General features: G+C 44.5%; 1 protein-coding gene and 1 long non-coding RNA gene across 2 annotated transcripts in view; one reads left to right on the forward strand and one right to left on the reverse strand.

Annotated features, from left to right (window-relative positions):
- Positions 1-8,625, forward strand: part of LOC307083714 (voltage-dependent calcium channel subunit alpha-2/delta-3-like) — a gene marked incomplete at its 5' end in the record, with an annotated part of 11,650 nt that extends 3,025 nt beyond the window's left edge. The window contains 24 exons of the mRNA XM_079747666.1: positions 1,024-1,095; positions 1,230-1,310; positions 1,655-1,729; positions 2,820-2,903; positions 3,334-3,405; positions 3,513-3,574; positions 3,721-3,788; positions 3,989-4,034; positions 4,147-4,244; positions 4,648-4,741; positions 4,857-4,952; positions 5,071-5,192; positions 5,615-5,692; positions 5,784-5,845; positions 5,922-5,966; positions 6,067-6,129; positions 6,226-6,296; positions 6,395-6,470; positions 6,671-6,711; positions 6,811-6,866; positions 6,976-7,093; positions 7,341-7,451; positions 7,616-7,700; positions 7,976-8,625. Coding sequence (XP_079603792.1) covers positions 1,024-1,095; positions 1,230-1,310; positions 1,655-1,729; positions 2,820-2,903; positions 3,334-3,405; positions 3,513-3,574; positions 3,721-3,788; positions 3,989-4,034; positions 4,147-4,244; positions 4,648-4,741; positions 4,857-4,952; positions 5,071-5,192; positions 5,615-5,692; positions 5,784-5,845; positions 5,922-5,966; positions 6,067-6,129; positions 6,226-6,296; positions 6,395-6,470; positions 6,671-6,711; positions 6,811-6,866; positions 6,976-7,093; positions 7,341-7,451; positions 7,616-7,700; positions 7,976-8,068 — 1,869 coding nt within the window. The 3' untranslated portion in view covers positions 8,069-8,625. The remainder of the gene's footprint in view (positions 1-1,023; positions 1,096-1,229; positions 1,311-1,654; positions 1,730-2,819; positions 2,904-3,333; positions 3,406-3,512; positions 3,575-3,720; positions 3,789-3,988; positions 4,035-4,146; positions 4,245-4,647; positions 4,742-4,856; positions 4,953-5,070; positions 5,193-5,614; positions 5,693-5,783; positions 5,846-5,921; positions 5,967-6,066; positions 6,130-6,225; positions 6,297-6,394; positions 6,471-6,670; positions 6,712-6,810; positions 6,867-6,975; positions 7,094-7,340; positions 7,452-7,615; positions 7,701-7,975) is intronic.
- A 1,734-nt stretch (positions 8,626-10,359) lies between these two features.
- On the reverse strand, positions 10,360-13,782 carry LOC307083511. Its single transcript, XR_013812283.1, has 8 exons — positions 13,593-13,782; positions 13,393-13,419; positions 12,866-13,168; positions 12,146-12,559; positions 11,426-11,524; positions 11,226-11,263; positions 11,058-11,102; positions 10,360-10,967 (listed from the first exon to the last, which is right to left on the reverse strand). It is a non-coding gene; the product is annotated as an uncharacterized lncRNA (long non-coding RNA).
- Between the last annotated feature and the right edge of the window lie 80 nt (positions 13,783-13,862).

A 13,862-nucleotide genomic window follows, 5' to 3' on the forward strand; every position in this document is an offset into this window, starting at 1 on the left:
CTGACATTGGAACGGAGAGCAGGGAAGAGAGAGAGAGGGAGAGAGAGAGAGGATTTGAAAGCGGGGAGGTAAAAGGGGAGGCCAATGAACGGCGGAGCACAAGGTCATTTCTCGGAGGGATGTTAAGTATGTGATGCAGGATATTTCCTGGTTCCCCCATCTCCTCTCTCCAGGTTCTGTGTTTGAGGCGGAAGTGATGGAGACAGAGTGGGTGGGGAGGGGGGCAGGAGACGGAGACGGGGATGACACGGGGCGGAGACACTGGGGAGTGGGGCTGTCAATGTAGCGGCATGTCGCTGATCCTTGTTGTTAAGCAACTGATACAACACAGCCGGGTTGCACGGTTCAGAGGCACAAACACGCTCTCTCTCAGCCACACACACACACACACACACACACACACACACACACACACACACACACACACACACACACACACACACACACACACACACACACACAAGCATACACACACTAACACGAACACACTCACACACGAATAAAACACACACACACACACGCATGCACGCACAGCCGGCAGCGTACTGAGCAGAGGGAATAGCAGACCTACTTTGAGAGGGCTCATGTGCTTAATCATGTCAGCCTTCATCCCAGTGAGCAGCCGTCCGCTCGCTGCCATCACTAAGCTCTCACCGGGGATGCTCTTCCAGCAGGACACCCCCCCCCCCCCCCCCCCCCCGTACCCCGTGTTATGTATCATAATTATGTTCAGATGTACCGCATGCGGGCGAAAAACCTCCGTCTATGTATAGTCTGAGGCCTGCATGGCCTCTGCAAAGCATTCAAACGTTCTCAACCCATTCTGTAAGGGACAAAGTTCTCTTGTCTTTGTGTGTACATCTGAGGAGAACGGCTGCAGTACTACCAAGAGCCACCCCCCCCCCACACACACACACACACACACACACACACACACACACACACACACACACACACACACACACACACACACACACATACACACAACTCATCCCTCTTGGGGTCTGCTGTGTGTTTTAACAGCTGAAAGACAAGCGTGCCCCCAGCATGATGACCACCGTGGCCATGCCCGTCTTCAGCACCAAGAACGAGACGGTGAGATTGTCGGGGTGGGGGGGAATGTGGAGGAGTGAGCGGAGGGCAGAGAGCAGCAGCTCTCACGCCACAGTGGCGGGGGGGTGTATGTGTTGTGTGTGGCTAATGGCCGCCGTGTGCATCTCTCCGCGCAGAGGAACCAGGGCATCCTGCTGGGAGTGGCGGGAACAGACATCCCTCTGCAGGAGCTCATGAAGATCATCCCCAAGCATATGGTACCCCCGGTCTCCACAGAACCACCGCAGTGGTGCTGTGCATGAGAGTCCTCTCTCCATCTCTTGCTGTCTGTCTGTCTGTCTGTCTGTCTGTCTGTCTGTCTGTCTGTCTGTCTGTCTGTCTGTCTGTCTGTCTGTCTCCATCCCTCTCTCCCTCTCTCCCTGTCTCTCTCTATATATATCTCTCTCTGTCTGTCTCTATCTCTCTCTCCCTCTCTTGCTGTCTCTCTCTCTCTCGCTCGCTCTCTCTTTCGCAGCTCTCTTGATCTGTAATGAAAACGTTCCTCTAACATTAGCGTCCTCTCTCCCTCTCTCATGTGTGTGTCTGCCGTGTGTCTCTGCAGCTCGGGATCCACGGCTACGCGTTTGCGGTCACTAACAACGGCTACATCCTGACGCACCCTGACCTCCGACCAATGGTAACTCACTCTCCCCGGCACGGAAGAACTAGCATTTAGCCAAGGCGTTTTTTTTTTTTATCAATCCACCTTACAACGGCTTGGCTCGGCCGAGCCGCTATAACCACTGACTTGGCTTTTTCCTTTGATTTTTGTTTACTTGGAAAAACACAACAATTCAAAATGCATTACTGAGAACATGACCTGAGCACCTCTATGGCCAGGCTCCTAGAGACACATGTACTGTGTGCGTATGTGTTTGTGGGCGTGGAGCAGGAGAACGGGAGTTCAACCTGGGCTGGTGTAGTCTGTAATCCCCACCTTTTCCTTTGATGTATGCATGCAGGATAGAGGCCACTCATAAGGGCTGGCCGGCCTGAGATTTCCCAGAGGTAATTTGTCCCCATGAACCTGGCAGTCCACAGCTACTAACTCTGGGACCCTGAGTTCCACTGGCACTATGGCTGTGCTATTAGTCAACCTGTGTGTTCCTGTGTTCGTGTTATTACTTTCTTTCTCCCTCGCTCTCTCTCCATGCAACTCTCTCTCTCTCTCTGTCTCTGACTCTGTCTGTCTCTGTGTCTGTCTCTGTCTCTGTCTCTCTCTCTCTGTCTCTCTCTCTCTCTCTCTCTCTCTCTCTCTCTGTGTGTGTGCATTGGTCCTGTGTTAATTTTTCGTGAGGTGTCTCTTCTTTTCTGCCTTCGACTTGTGCTGTGATTTGTGGTCGTTGTTGATTTTGTTATTTGAAACCATGGTTGAAGTAACACAACATGTAAAACCCATCGATAGATGTTATCGATACCATTGTGTTATTTGTATTCTCACAGTACAGTTGGACATAAAATTATAATTACATTTTTTTTTTACTGAGGATTTAATTGTATTCACTTGATTGTATTCACCTCAAACCTTGATTATGAATAAAAAAAAACAAATAAAATAAAAAACAAGCACATCCGAATTCATAGTTAATAATTGTTAATGTAACACATAGCAGGTTTTCACCAAACTTCCAAAAAGTTCAAATTGACATTGCGGTACCACAGTTGTCTCCTTGTAAAGGAGTGTTATGAGTGAGGTATGACCACCATGTGTGGTCTCGTCTGTGCAGTACCAGCAAGGCAAGAAGAGGAGGAAGCCCAACTACAGCAGCGTGGACCTCTCCGAGGTGGAATGGGAAGACAAGGACGACATCGTATGTACCCCACCCTTCACGTACACACTCACCTTGTCCCAGGACATCCCCTGTTTATTGGTTATTATTCTTCCATATATATTTATAGTTATAGATGTTATGTATGTAAGAAGAATATGGTGTTGGGAGAAAATGATAAACATTCAATGATGGAGATGTGTCCCCTTATCTCACCTTGTTTCATGACTGAGAGAGAATAGGATGTAGCCATTATCACAGTCTTAACTGTTACCACACAGAGACCAGCGAATCAATCACTTTTTCACTTTTTTTGTGTGCGTGCATGTGTGTCCATGTGTGTGCATGTGTGTGTGTGTGTGGGGGGGGGGGGTGTATGAGGCTGCATGTGTGCGTGCATGTGTGTTCACGTTTGCTTGTGCTTGCGTTTGTGTGTGCGTGCGCGTGTGTGCGTGTGTGTCTTCTCCAAAAGCTACGGAACGCAATGGTGAACAGAAGGACAGGGACTTTTTCCATGGAGGTGAAGAGGACCGTGGATAAAGGGGTGAGAGTGCTGATGAAGATGTTTTGCCTCCCATCCACCCCCCCCCCCCCCCCCCCCCCCCCCCGGCCCGTCTGTCTCATTCACTCTGCTCTCTCTTGTTCTTCCAGAAGCGTGTCCTCAAGATGCACAATGACTATTACTACACCGACATTAAAGGAACTCCATTCAGGTGCAATAAAAAAAAAACACACACAACACAGTCCCGAATGGCCCTCCGGCGAGTGGCAATGCGTTTAATGTGTCCATTCTCCTCGAGTTTAGTGGCGTACGTTCAGGAGACTCAAATGCCTTCCCCTCTGCTTCTTGTGCCTAAAGCGTCGGGGTGGCGCTTTCCCGAGGCCACGGGAAGTACTTCTTCAGGGGCAACGTGTCCGTCGAAGCCGGTAAGCCGCTCGCATTCGGCAATACTGCTGAACATCAACATCAGCCATGATCAACATCAGCCATGTTCATCAGAGGGGTTTGAGTCCCGGTCCAAACCCATTTGATTTAAGTGTGTGTCTATGTGAAGCTCTATACGACTGTGTGGTTGGTTCAGACCGTGGCAGCGCTGGAGCATAACTGATTCCCGTATGTTCTTCAGGGCTCCATGATCTGGAACAGCCAGATGTTGCGTTGGCAGATGAATGGTAATCCAGGGCTGACATTCTGGGGCCTTCATGCGTTATATGGGTTACGGCCCAGTCTGGGTCTCGGGGCCCTCAGCATGGAGCTAACACTGTTGTTGTGTTTGGATGACAGGACCTACTGCAACACAGACGAGCACCTGGAACACCGGCCCCTCACCCAGATCCAGGCCATCAGGCTCTTCCTGACCGGCCGGCAGTCCCACCTGAAATGTAGGTTACCGGATCCAGACCGGTGGTGTGGATAGGCTGGTGACGACATTCGTTATGTAAGCGTCCTTGGTGTGTTACGTTCAGTGTAGTCTCGGTTAAAAGGCTTAAGATTGATATCTGAAGACTGGTGGCAGACGAGGTCCAACGGGGCGTTTCGCTTTCTTTCCGGTTGTCTTTGTCTCTACTAATCATGTTGCCGGGGTCAGAAATCTGTAAGCACGTAATCGGTGAACCCGATCTCAGCCAGCCCTAGTAAACTGTTACTCGGTAGCTTCTCCCCCCAGGAGTTCTGCCATGTCAAAGTAGGACTGCTTGATCCGAGATTATATCCAGTGTCAACGTCAGTGATCTCAGAGGCCTTCCCTGTGGGTTCCTTGCTAAAGAGTGTGTTTTCCTACTGCAGGCGACCGGGAGCTGATCCAGGAGGTGTTGTTCGACGCTGTGATCACTGCTCCTCTGGAGGCCTACTGGACCGGGCTCGCCCTCAATAAATCTGAGTAAGCACAGGTTACACAATCGAACACACAACAATTTCTTGCGTCACTAAATTCAAGTTCTCTCATGTATACGCAAAGGCCTCTATTTTCGCTGATAACGATGTTTGGCACGCAGGAACTCGGACAAAGGCGTGGAGATCGCCTACTTAGGAACACGCACCGGCCTTTCCAGAACCAACCTGTTTGTGGTTCCTGAGCTGCTGTCCAATCAGTGAGTGCGGCGCTCGACCCGTCTCTTGATATTTAGGGGACCTGCCGCAAGGTTGCCCTCGTGGATTTAATGTGTCGCGTTTTGGTCCACCGCTCCCCTCTCTCCGTGCCCTTCTCAGAGACTTCCTGACAGCCGAGGACAAGGAAGGTGTGTTTAACGCTGACCACTTCCCACTGTGGTACAAGAGGGCCTCAGAGCAGGTCCCGGGAACCTTCGTCTACTCTGTTCCGTTCAGCTCAGGTAGAACTAAACTTGTTCGCCCCTCAAAGTCAAGCATCGCACGACGATAGCTGGTTGCTAGAATGGCCTGATTTCGACCTTAAGAGGGGCACACACACTTAGACTTTACCAGTTGAAAATGTCCTCTATTTATTTATGAACCAATCGTCAATTGAATTACCCTTGGCCCGCCATGCACTAAACACCATTGTTATAGCCAGGTATATTTAAGAGCCAAGTTGTCATTAGGAACACTAAATTATCATAAAATAGAGCCGGTTTTGTCGCTTTCAGAGCTGCCTTGCGTGTAGCATAATCAATAAAGAATTGAATATCTGTCAGCTGCTCATGGGATGTTACTTGAGCACAGGTTTAGGATTTTACAGCTAAATTGCGCCATCTACTGGACAAAAATTGTGATGTCTTTCTTATCATCCAAACAGCGTCGGAAAATAAGAGTGTGGTCTTGGCCAGTACAGCAATTCAGCTTCTTGACGACCGGAAGTCTCCTATTGTTGCTGGTAAGGAGAACCTAAATCAACACTGAAAATATCACATTCAACATATGTCTTAGTTGAATGTGTTTGTATGTGTTTTTGAATCCAAATGTAGCTGTGGGAATCCAAATGAAGCTGGAATACTTTCAAAGGAAGTTCTGGACTGCCTGCAGACAGGTGAAGCATAGAGGTCAACATTTGTCAGGTTTTACTGGCATTTAAATAGGATTCATTGACTTTGTGTTTCTGACAGTGTACAGCTCTGGACGGGAGGTGCAGCATTAGCTGTGAGAGTGGGGTGAGTCTGCAGTCTACTCTTTTTATGGTTTCCTTTTAACACAAGGTGGTTGACAGATAGCTGTGGTTTTAACTAGGTTCCGCTTTGACGTTTCTCACAGGACATCAACTGCTACCTTATTGACAACAACGGCTTCATCCTTGTGACGGAGGAAATCTCCCAGGTATTGCCCTCCTCTTCCTGCCTATGCATGTAGATATGCGTGGGTCTTCCTTGATTTAAAAAATATTGTTTTTGATTAAAACATTTTTTTTTTCAGACAGGGCTGTTTTTTGGAGAGGTGGAAGGTGCCGTCATGAACAAATTACTCCAAATGGGTTCATTCAAGAGGTTAGGTCACGTGATCACTGATTCTATAAAATGTCTAAAAACCACAGTACTAAATATAGAGTTCACAGTGAGACTTTCTTCTGCTTTCATGTTTGAAGGATCACCTTATATGACTACCAGGCACACTGTAGAGACTATGCAGGAAGCAGCGACTGTGCACGCACTTTATTAAATGTGAGTATGTTCTTCATCCGGCCAATAAAATAGCCTGTGTGTGTACACATAACAAGCATAAAAAGCCACATGTTAAGATGCAACTATAAGGTTTGTGAACATTAAGTTGTTAGCCTCTCTGGACTCTTTGCTGCTACAATAGTAGAACTAGAAAAATCTCAGAGATATGTACGTAATAGGATTCTTTCATTCAATTTCAGCCCTTCTCGGTTGTAAAGTGGATTTTGACTGAGGTCATCATGTAAGCCAACACAACCCAAACTGCTAGAATTCCTTAAATCACGATACAAAAACAATGTATGGATTATCTGATATTAAACCGTGTGCCGTTAATTCTCAGTTTTCTGCTGGAGTTCAACTTCTACAGCTGGTGGAACGTCGGTCTGTCAGTGAAAGGTAAGGCCCTGTGTGTGTGTGTGTGTGTGTGTGTGTGTGTGTGTGTGTGTGTGTGTGTGTGGTTACATGCAAACAGTTATGCTGAATAAACTGTGTGTCCCACGTCCAGCCCAAAAGCCTCAGGGTAAGACCAAGATGGTTCCATGCGACACAGAGTACCCAGCCTTCGTCTCTGAGCGCACCATTAAGGAGACGACCGGAAACATAGACTGTGACGGCTGTTTTAGGTAATGCTTCTCACACCACAACAAAAGCCACAGGCCTGCATAAAAACACACTTGGTGTATTCTTTATAAAGCCACTGCTTTGGCTATCGAATCCTGTAGACGCACATTTTAGGTGTCATTTCTTTACTGCTGCTGATTTTCATCTTCTTAGAGAAGATTCAATATAATGCCATCCCAATAATCAAGTCAAATCTCGAGTCATTTGATCACCCTCCTTTTCGTTTCCTCCCGTCCCTGTGTCTTGCAGATCATTTGTAATACAACAGATTCCCAGCAGCAATCTCTTCATGGTCGTCGTAGAGAACAAGTGTGACTGCAGCTCTGCACCTCCAGTCACCATAGATCCTATAGAGATCATGTATATCCTTGACTCGATTAAAACGTGTGTGAATGTGGTTTTATGGCAGCACGTAAATAACCACCTTCCGTTTAACTTTGTCCTGAGATGAATCTGTGCATGTATCATAATGTAGAGCCAAGGCTGAGAACGGCAATGTACCAGGTTTGCCTTAACTGCTTTGTACACAATGAGTCACTGAAATGTGACAGACTGAAGTTTCAGAAGGACAGGAAGAAGCCAGAATCTTGTCATCCTTTTCACCCAGAGGTGTGTGTGTGTGTGTGTGTGTGTGTGTGTGTGTGTGTGTGTGTGTGTGTGTGTGTGTGTGAATTTAATTTGCCCCACAGGACATTTTTAACAGGGATAAATTAAACTTAAACTGAATCTTATTGTGTGTGTGTGTGTGTGTGTGTGACACATTAAGCTGTTACAGCCATTTTATCATTTGTAATCAATGTGCTGAAGCTTGACTATCAAGCAATAGATTGCAAATGGCAGAGATGACCTCCAGTACATTCAGTGTGTTTCCCGTTGTTCGATAGGAAAACGCCATGGAGTGCGGATCGGCGACAGGCCTCTCTAGCACTCTGACCACAGCCCTGTTCCCCCTGCTGACCTCGCTCATCAGCAGGTGACTAAAGCCTCGCCAGCTCTTCTGGGACCCAGGAGTGGACCCCAGCAGCCCCAACTAAGCAGACCACATCTCATTCACAGACCAAGCTTGTAACACATATATAGAATATGGACCATCCAAATGGGATTCATTCACAGCGCCTTACCAAAGGGAATTTCACTGAGAAGAAGAACTCTGATTCTTTGTCACCACAACATTAATTTATATTTATGGAGTTAGGGAGAAAAAAGAGGAATGGTTTGCCGCAGCTTAGATACGTAAATGAAAATTCATTGTGGTTCATAGCAGATATCTTGCTTTTGCCTGAATGAACGTAGACAACGGCCACAAGCAAACAGGTTGAAACCAGGAAAAACTTAAATGTCCATACATGCTTCTCTGATTTATTGTGATTAAAAGTATTTGATGTATGAATGCAGGCAGATTCCCCATTATACCTTTGGTAAATATATCAAAATACATATGGCAACACTCGATAGCTAAATTCTTGAAAATATTCCACAGATTGCTGCTAAAACAAAGTAATGTTATTTTTCTTCACGTTCCCTCTTTGTAAATGTAAAGACATATAATTCAAGCTAAATATGCATGTCAACTAAATACAATTTCTAAGAATGTTACATTGGCCATAATGAAGCCATATTTATCATGTTGACACAAAAAAGAACTGAATAAACACAGACATATTTTTCACCATTCAACCATTGTTTTTGGTTTGTAAGCCTTTGTTCATATGCATGTGTGATACATACATCTTCGCAAAGTCATTGCCATACATTTCTAGAATGTGGCATTCACATTGTTTTGAAGCAGGGCACTAAAACACGAACTAGGCAAAACAGGGTTTGTTATCCCAGTGATTTTGGTGATTTTTATATATATTTTTTCTTTATGAGGAGGATTCACAAAAGTACAATCATAGTGGTCAGAGACACAATCACCCCATCCGCCCACCTTACCCCCCCCCCCCCACAACCCACCTCTCATAGGAAAATTAAAGAAGGGCATCCAGGAGCATGAGGTCAATTGGCCTGCAGAAGGTCAGATACCAATGTCTGGTTGGGTGAGCTGGGCTCTGCTGAGACAATGCTGTACACAAGGTAGACCTTCAGAAGCACAAATCCAACCAAAACATTGAAGTTAGTCTGACTTTAAACTCATTAGGATGGAAAAAGGACCATGGCTTATTTTTTTTTATGCAGCTTCCAGAGCGATTAACCACTTTTAACTAAATTATGTGAACAGTAGAGTGAGATGGGCTTTTCAATCCTGATTAAGAGTCTTCAATAATTGACTACATCATCCAAAGAGGTTTGCTTTATGGCATTTTTGTGTTTTACGTACCGATCCAGTCTTGAGACTCCGCATTTCCATTGTGTTTTCGACAAAACAATCCCATAAGAAACATTCAACAAAGATGCATACACACATTGCAATAGCTACGTCGTGTTTCTGGAACAAACTTTACTATAGGGGTATTATTAATTATACACATACATTTTATCTTAGCGTTCTTTCTATATTTATACCACTTTAAACTCACTCTTTCTCCAAGTGCCTCCTTTCAAAACAGCGGACAGCAGAATGATCAGAAACACAATCACTCCACAAAATACTTATTAGTAGGATTGCATACTTAAACAATAGGCTTCCTGCAATGAGACAGAAGGGAAATTTTGTTGGTTTCTCTTCATATGATTTAAGGGAATTATCACAAATCTAGAGTGTCATCTAGGTTAGGAAAATTAAAAAAAAAAAACATCAGCTTTGTCAAGTACAAAATCAGGCATTGAATAAACTGGTGATGAGTTGAATCCCTTTACAGTAAGGGTACATTAATTAACCACTATTAAACGCCATGGAGTGCGGATCGGCGACAGGCCTCTCTAGCACTCTGACCACAGCCCTGTTCCCCCTGCTGACCTCGCTCATCAGCAGGTGACTAAAGCCTCGCCAGCTCTTCTGGGACCCAGGAGTGGACCCCAGCAGCCCCAACTAAGCAGACCACATCTCATTCACAGACCAAGCTTGTAACACATATATAGAATATGGACCATCCAAATGGGATTCGTTCACAGCGCCTTACCGAAGAACTCTGATTCTTTGTCAACAAGAGATTAATTTATATTTATGGAGTTAGGGAGAAAAAAGAGGAAGGGTTTGCCGCAGCTTAGATACGTAAATGAAAACTGATTGCGATTCATAGCAGACATCTTGCTTTTGTCTGACTAAACGTAGACAACGGCCACAAGCAAAGAGGTTGAGTTTGGAAGGAGAAACTTAAATGTCCATACAGGCTTCTCTGGTTTATTGTGATGAAAAGTATTTGATGCATGAATGCAGGCAGATTCCCCATTATACCTTTGGTAAATATAACAAAATTCAAAATACATATGGCAACACTCGATATTGAAAATATTCCACAGATTGCTGCTAAAACAAAGTAATGTTATTTTTCTTTGCGTTCCCTCTCTGTAAATGTAAAGACATATAATTCAAGCTAAATATGCATGTCAACTAAATACAATTCATAAGAATGTAATATTGGCCATAATAAAGAAGCCATATTTATCATGTTGACACAAAAAAGAACTGAATAAACACAAAGACATTTTTTTCACCATTCAACCATTGTTTTTGGTTTGTAGGCCTTTGTTAATATGCACGTGGGATACATACATCTTCCTAGTTGCAAAGTCATTGCCATACATTTCTATAATGTGGCATTCACATTGTTTTGAAGCAGGGCACTAAAGAACGAACCAGGCGAAACAAGGTTTGTTGTCCCAGTGGCATGGAACTGCAGGAACATGAGGTCAATTGGCCTGCAGAAGGTCATACACCAACGTCTGATTGGGTGCGCTGGGCTCCTCTGAGATAGTGCTGTACACGTGGTAAACCTTCAGAAGCACAAATCCAACCAAAACATTGAAGTTAGTCCGACTTTAAACTCATTAGGATGGAAAACAGACCATAGCTGATTTACTTACATCATCCTTTTTGATGCAGCTGCCGGAGCGATTAACCACTTTCAACTATGTATGAATATGAACAGTAGAGTGAGATAGGCTTTTCAATTAGGTTGCATAAGAGTCTTCAATAATTGAATTCATATTGCAAAGAGGTTTACTTTAATTTTATTATTGTGTTTTACTTACCGATCTGGTATTGAGACTCTTCATTTCCATTGAGTTTTCTACAAAACAATCCCATAAGAAACGTTCAACAAAGATGCATACACACATTGCAATAGCTACATTGTGTTTCTGGAACAAACTTAACTATAGGGGTATTTTCAATTATACACATCCATTTTTATCCTAGCGTTCTTTCTATATTCATACCACTTTAAACTCACCTTTTCTCCTCCTCCAAGTTTGCAACAGCAAAACGGTCAGAAACACAATCCCTCCACAACATACTATTAGTATGATTGCAGCCTTTAAAAGTAGGCTTCCTGTAATGAGACAATGATAATTTCCTTCATATGATTTAAGGAAATTATCACATATTTAGAGTGTAATATGGGTTAGCAAAATGAACAAAACCATCAGCTTTGTCAAGTATAAAATCAAGCATTGATTAAACTGTTGATGAGTGCAAATCCTTAACAGTAAGGGTACATTAATTAACCATTCTCTACCATTCAATCATTCAATCATTATCTCACACCTTAGTTTCACAAATGATGTTATATCATGGAATTAAAAATGGTTGTGCAATTGATAATAAGACTCACTCAGTCCTCAAGGTAACACCACAAAGGAAAATGAACACACAAGGTACACATCTTTACACTCTTGAGCGTATGGGTTGCTATGACCACCTGTTCCTTCTTCATTGGACCTTGGGTTTATAGGAGGACCAGGGGCAGAGCTTGGACCAGAAATGGGCACACCAGGAGGGGTATTTGGGGCACCGGAGGTGGGATTCACCATGGTTGTGGCAGCAGTGGTAGGACTGGTTGACGTAGGACTGCGTCATATATATACATATATCTAAACACATATATGTGTAAAAAGTAAAAGTGAATACAACAAATGAATCGACCGTGAACAGACTGAATGTGTTTTGTCACCTGAGTTGGGATTCACCACGGTTGTGGCCGCAGTGGTAGTACAGGCTGACGTAGTGCTGGCTGATGTAGGGCTGGCTGATGTAGGACTGGCTGATGTAGGGCTGGCTGATGTAGGACTGGCTGATGTAGGGCTGGCTGATGTAGGACTGGCTGATGTAGGGCTGGCTGATGTAGGACTGGCTGGCGTAGGAGTGGCTGATGTAGGGCTGGCTGATGTAGGGCTGGCTGATGTAGGGCTGGCTGATGTAGGACTGGCTGGCGTAGGAGTGGCTGATGTAGGGCTGGCTGATGTAGGGCTGGCTGATGTAGGGCTGGCTGATGTAGGACTGGCTGGCGTAGGAGTGGCTGATGTAGGGCTGGCTGGCGTAGGAGTGGCTGGCGTAGGAGTGGCTGGCGTAGGACTGCCAGTAACAACTGGGAGATGAATAGTTCAATAGTTTCATCTGAGGCTAGTGTCAATTGCACAGCACAACAAGAAAAACTAGCGTAAAATGAGGACCTGCTACCTGCTTATTGTCGGCAAGTACAGTACGGGAACTGAATCCAATCAGTAATAAAGCAAACATACTGAAGTATATCCTAGAATAATAATATATAAATATGATAGAATAATAATATATACACATACACATATATATATATATACATACATACATATACAAACATGCAAAGCCTCACTGTATGATAACAGAGCATCAAATGTGTATGGTAGTCACTCACCTCTTCTTACAGTGATAGACACGATGTCGCTGTGCGGAGCAGGCGCATCCTTAATCCACCGATCGTCGGTGTAAAAACACCGAACCTTCACCTCAGCGAGAGCCCCGCTACGTGAAAGGAGGTCAGAGCCTGTATATGTCGCCTGGCATTTGAGGTCTATAATGTTTTGGTCTTTCACTCCATTAAACCAGTAAATATAACATTTCTTAGGAGGGTCCCCTGCCTTTGCCGAACAATGAAGTGTAACAGACTCTTCCTCTCCGATCGATGAAGCACTCGCCGTCAATACAGACTGAGGAAGGGCTGACATTGGAAAGATTATGGTTAGTTCAAACAGCCCCTGAAGTTGGAAGTGTGCTGTCACGTGCACAATATCAGAATGAGACAGCAGTCATAGATGGCAATACAAAATAGAATCAACCTTTTAACACATGTCAAAGTGGATGTGTCTAGTTCTGCATTATAGATGAAACGCTGTTGAGGGTTATCGTAAACACATCAGATGACTATTGAACCAATATAATTACCTTGGATTTTGACATTATGAAAGGAATCTGTGGATGGAAAACAATGTATTGACCAAGGGAAAGGTCAATAAAAGCATGATTATGTGTATGAGTAATATGGAATACAAAAGTATTTTAGTAACTGTATCAAATAAACATAATAATCATACATGTTAAAGGCCTAACACAGAGTATGAATGCAACATATGAGGTCTACTCACGGATAAAGAAGACAATAAATAATTGACCAGCTATGCTTCTCAACAGTTGCATTGCCTCCAGACGCCTGATGATTGCACTCTCTCACCATTTGTGCATCTGCAGCCTCACAAAGGATTGTAGAAAGAACTGAACAAATACGGTAGTACATTAACTGGCCTATAGCAACTTTTCAGAGACCGAACCCCTGAGCCGCTCTAACCTATTGGCTAACATGTATTTCATGAGCGCATCCCTGAGAGGACGCACGTCTCCTTACCGGTAGAGAGTAT

The sequence above is a fragment of the Pollachius pollachius genome (assembly GCF_949987615.1).
Source record: "Pollachius pollachius genome assembly, chromosome: 12".
Lineage (NCBI taxonomy): Eukaryota > Metazoa > Chordata > Actinopteri > Gadiformes > Gadidae > Pollachius > Pollachius pollachius.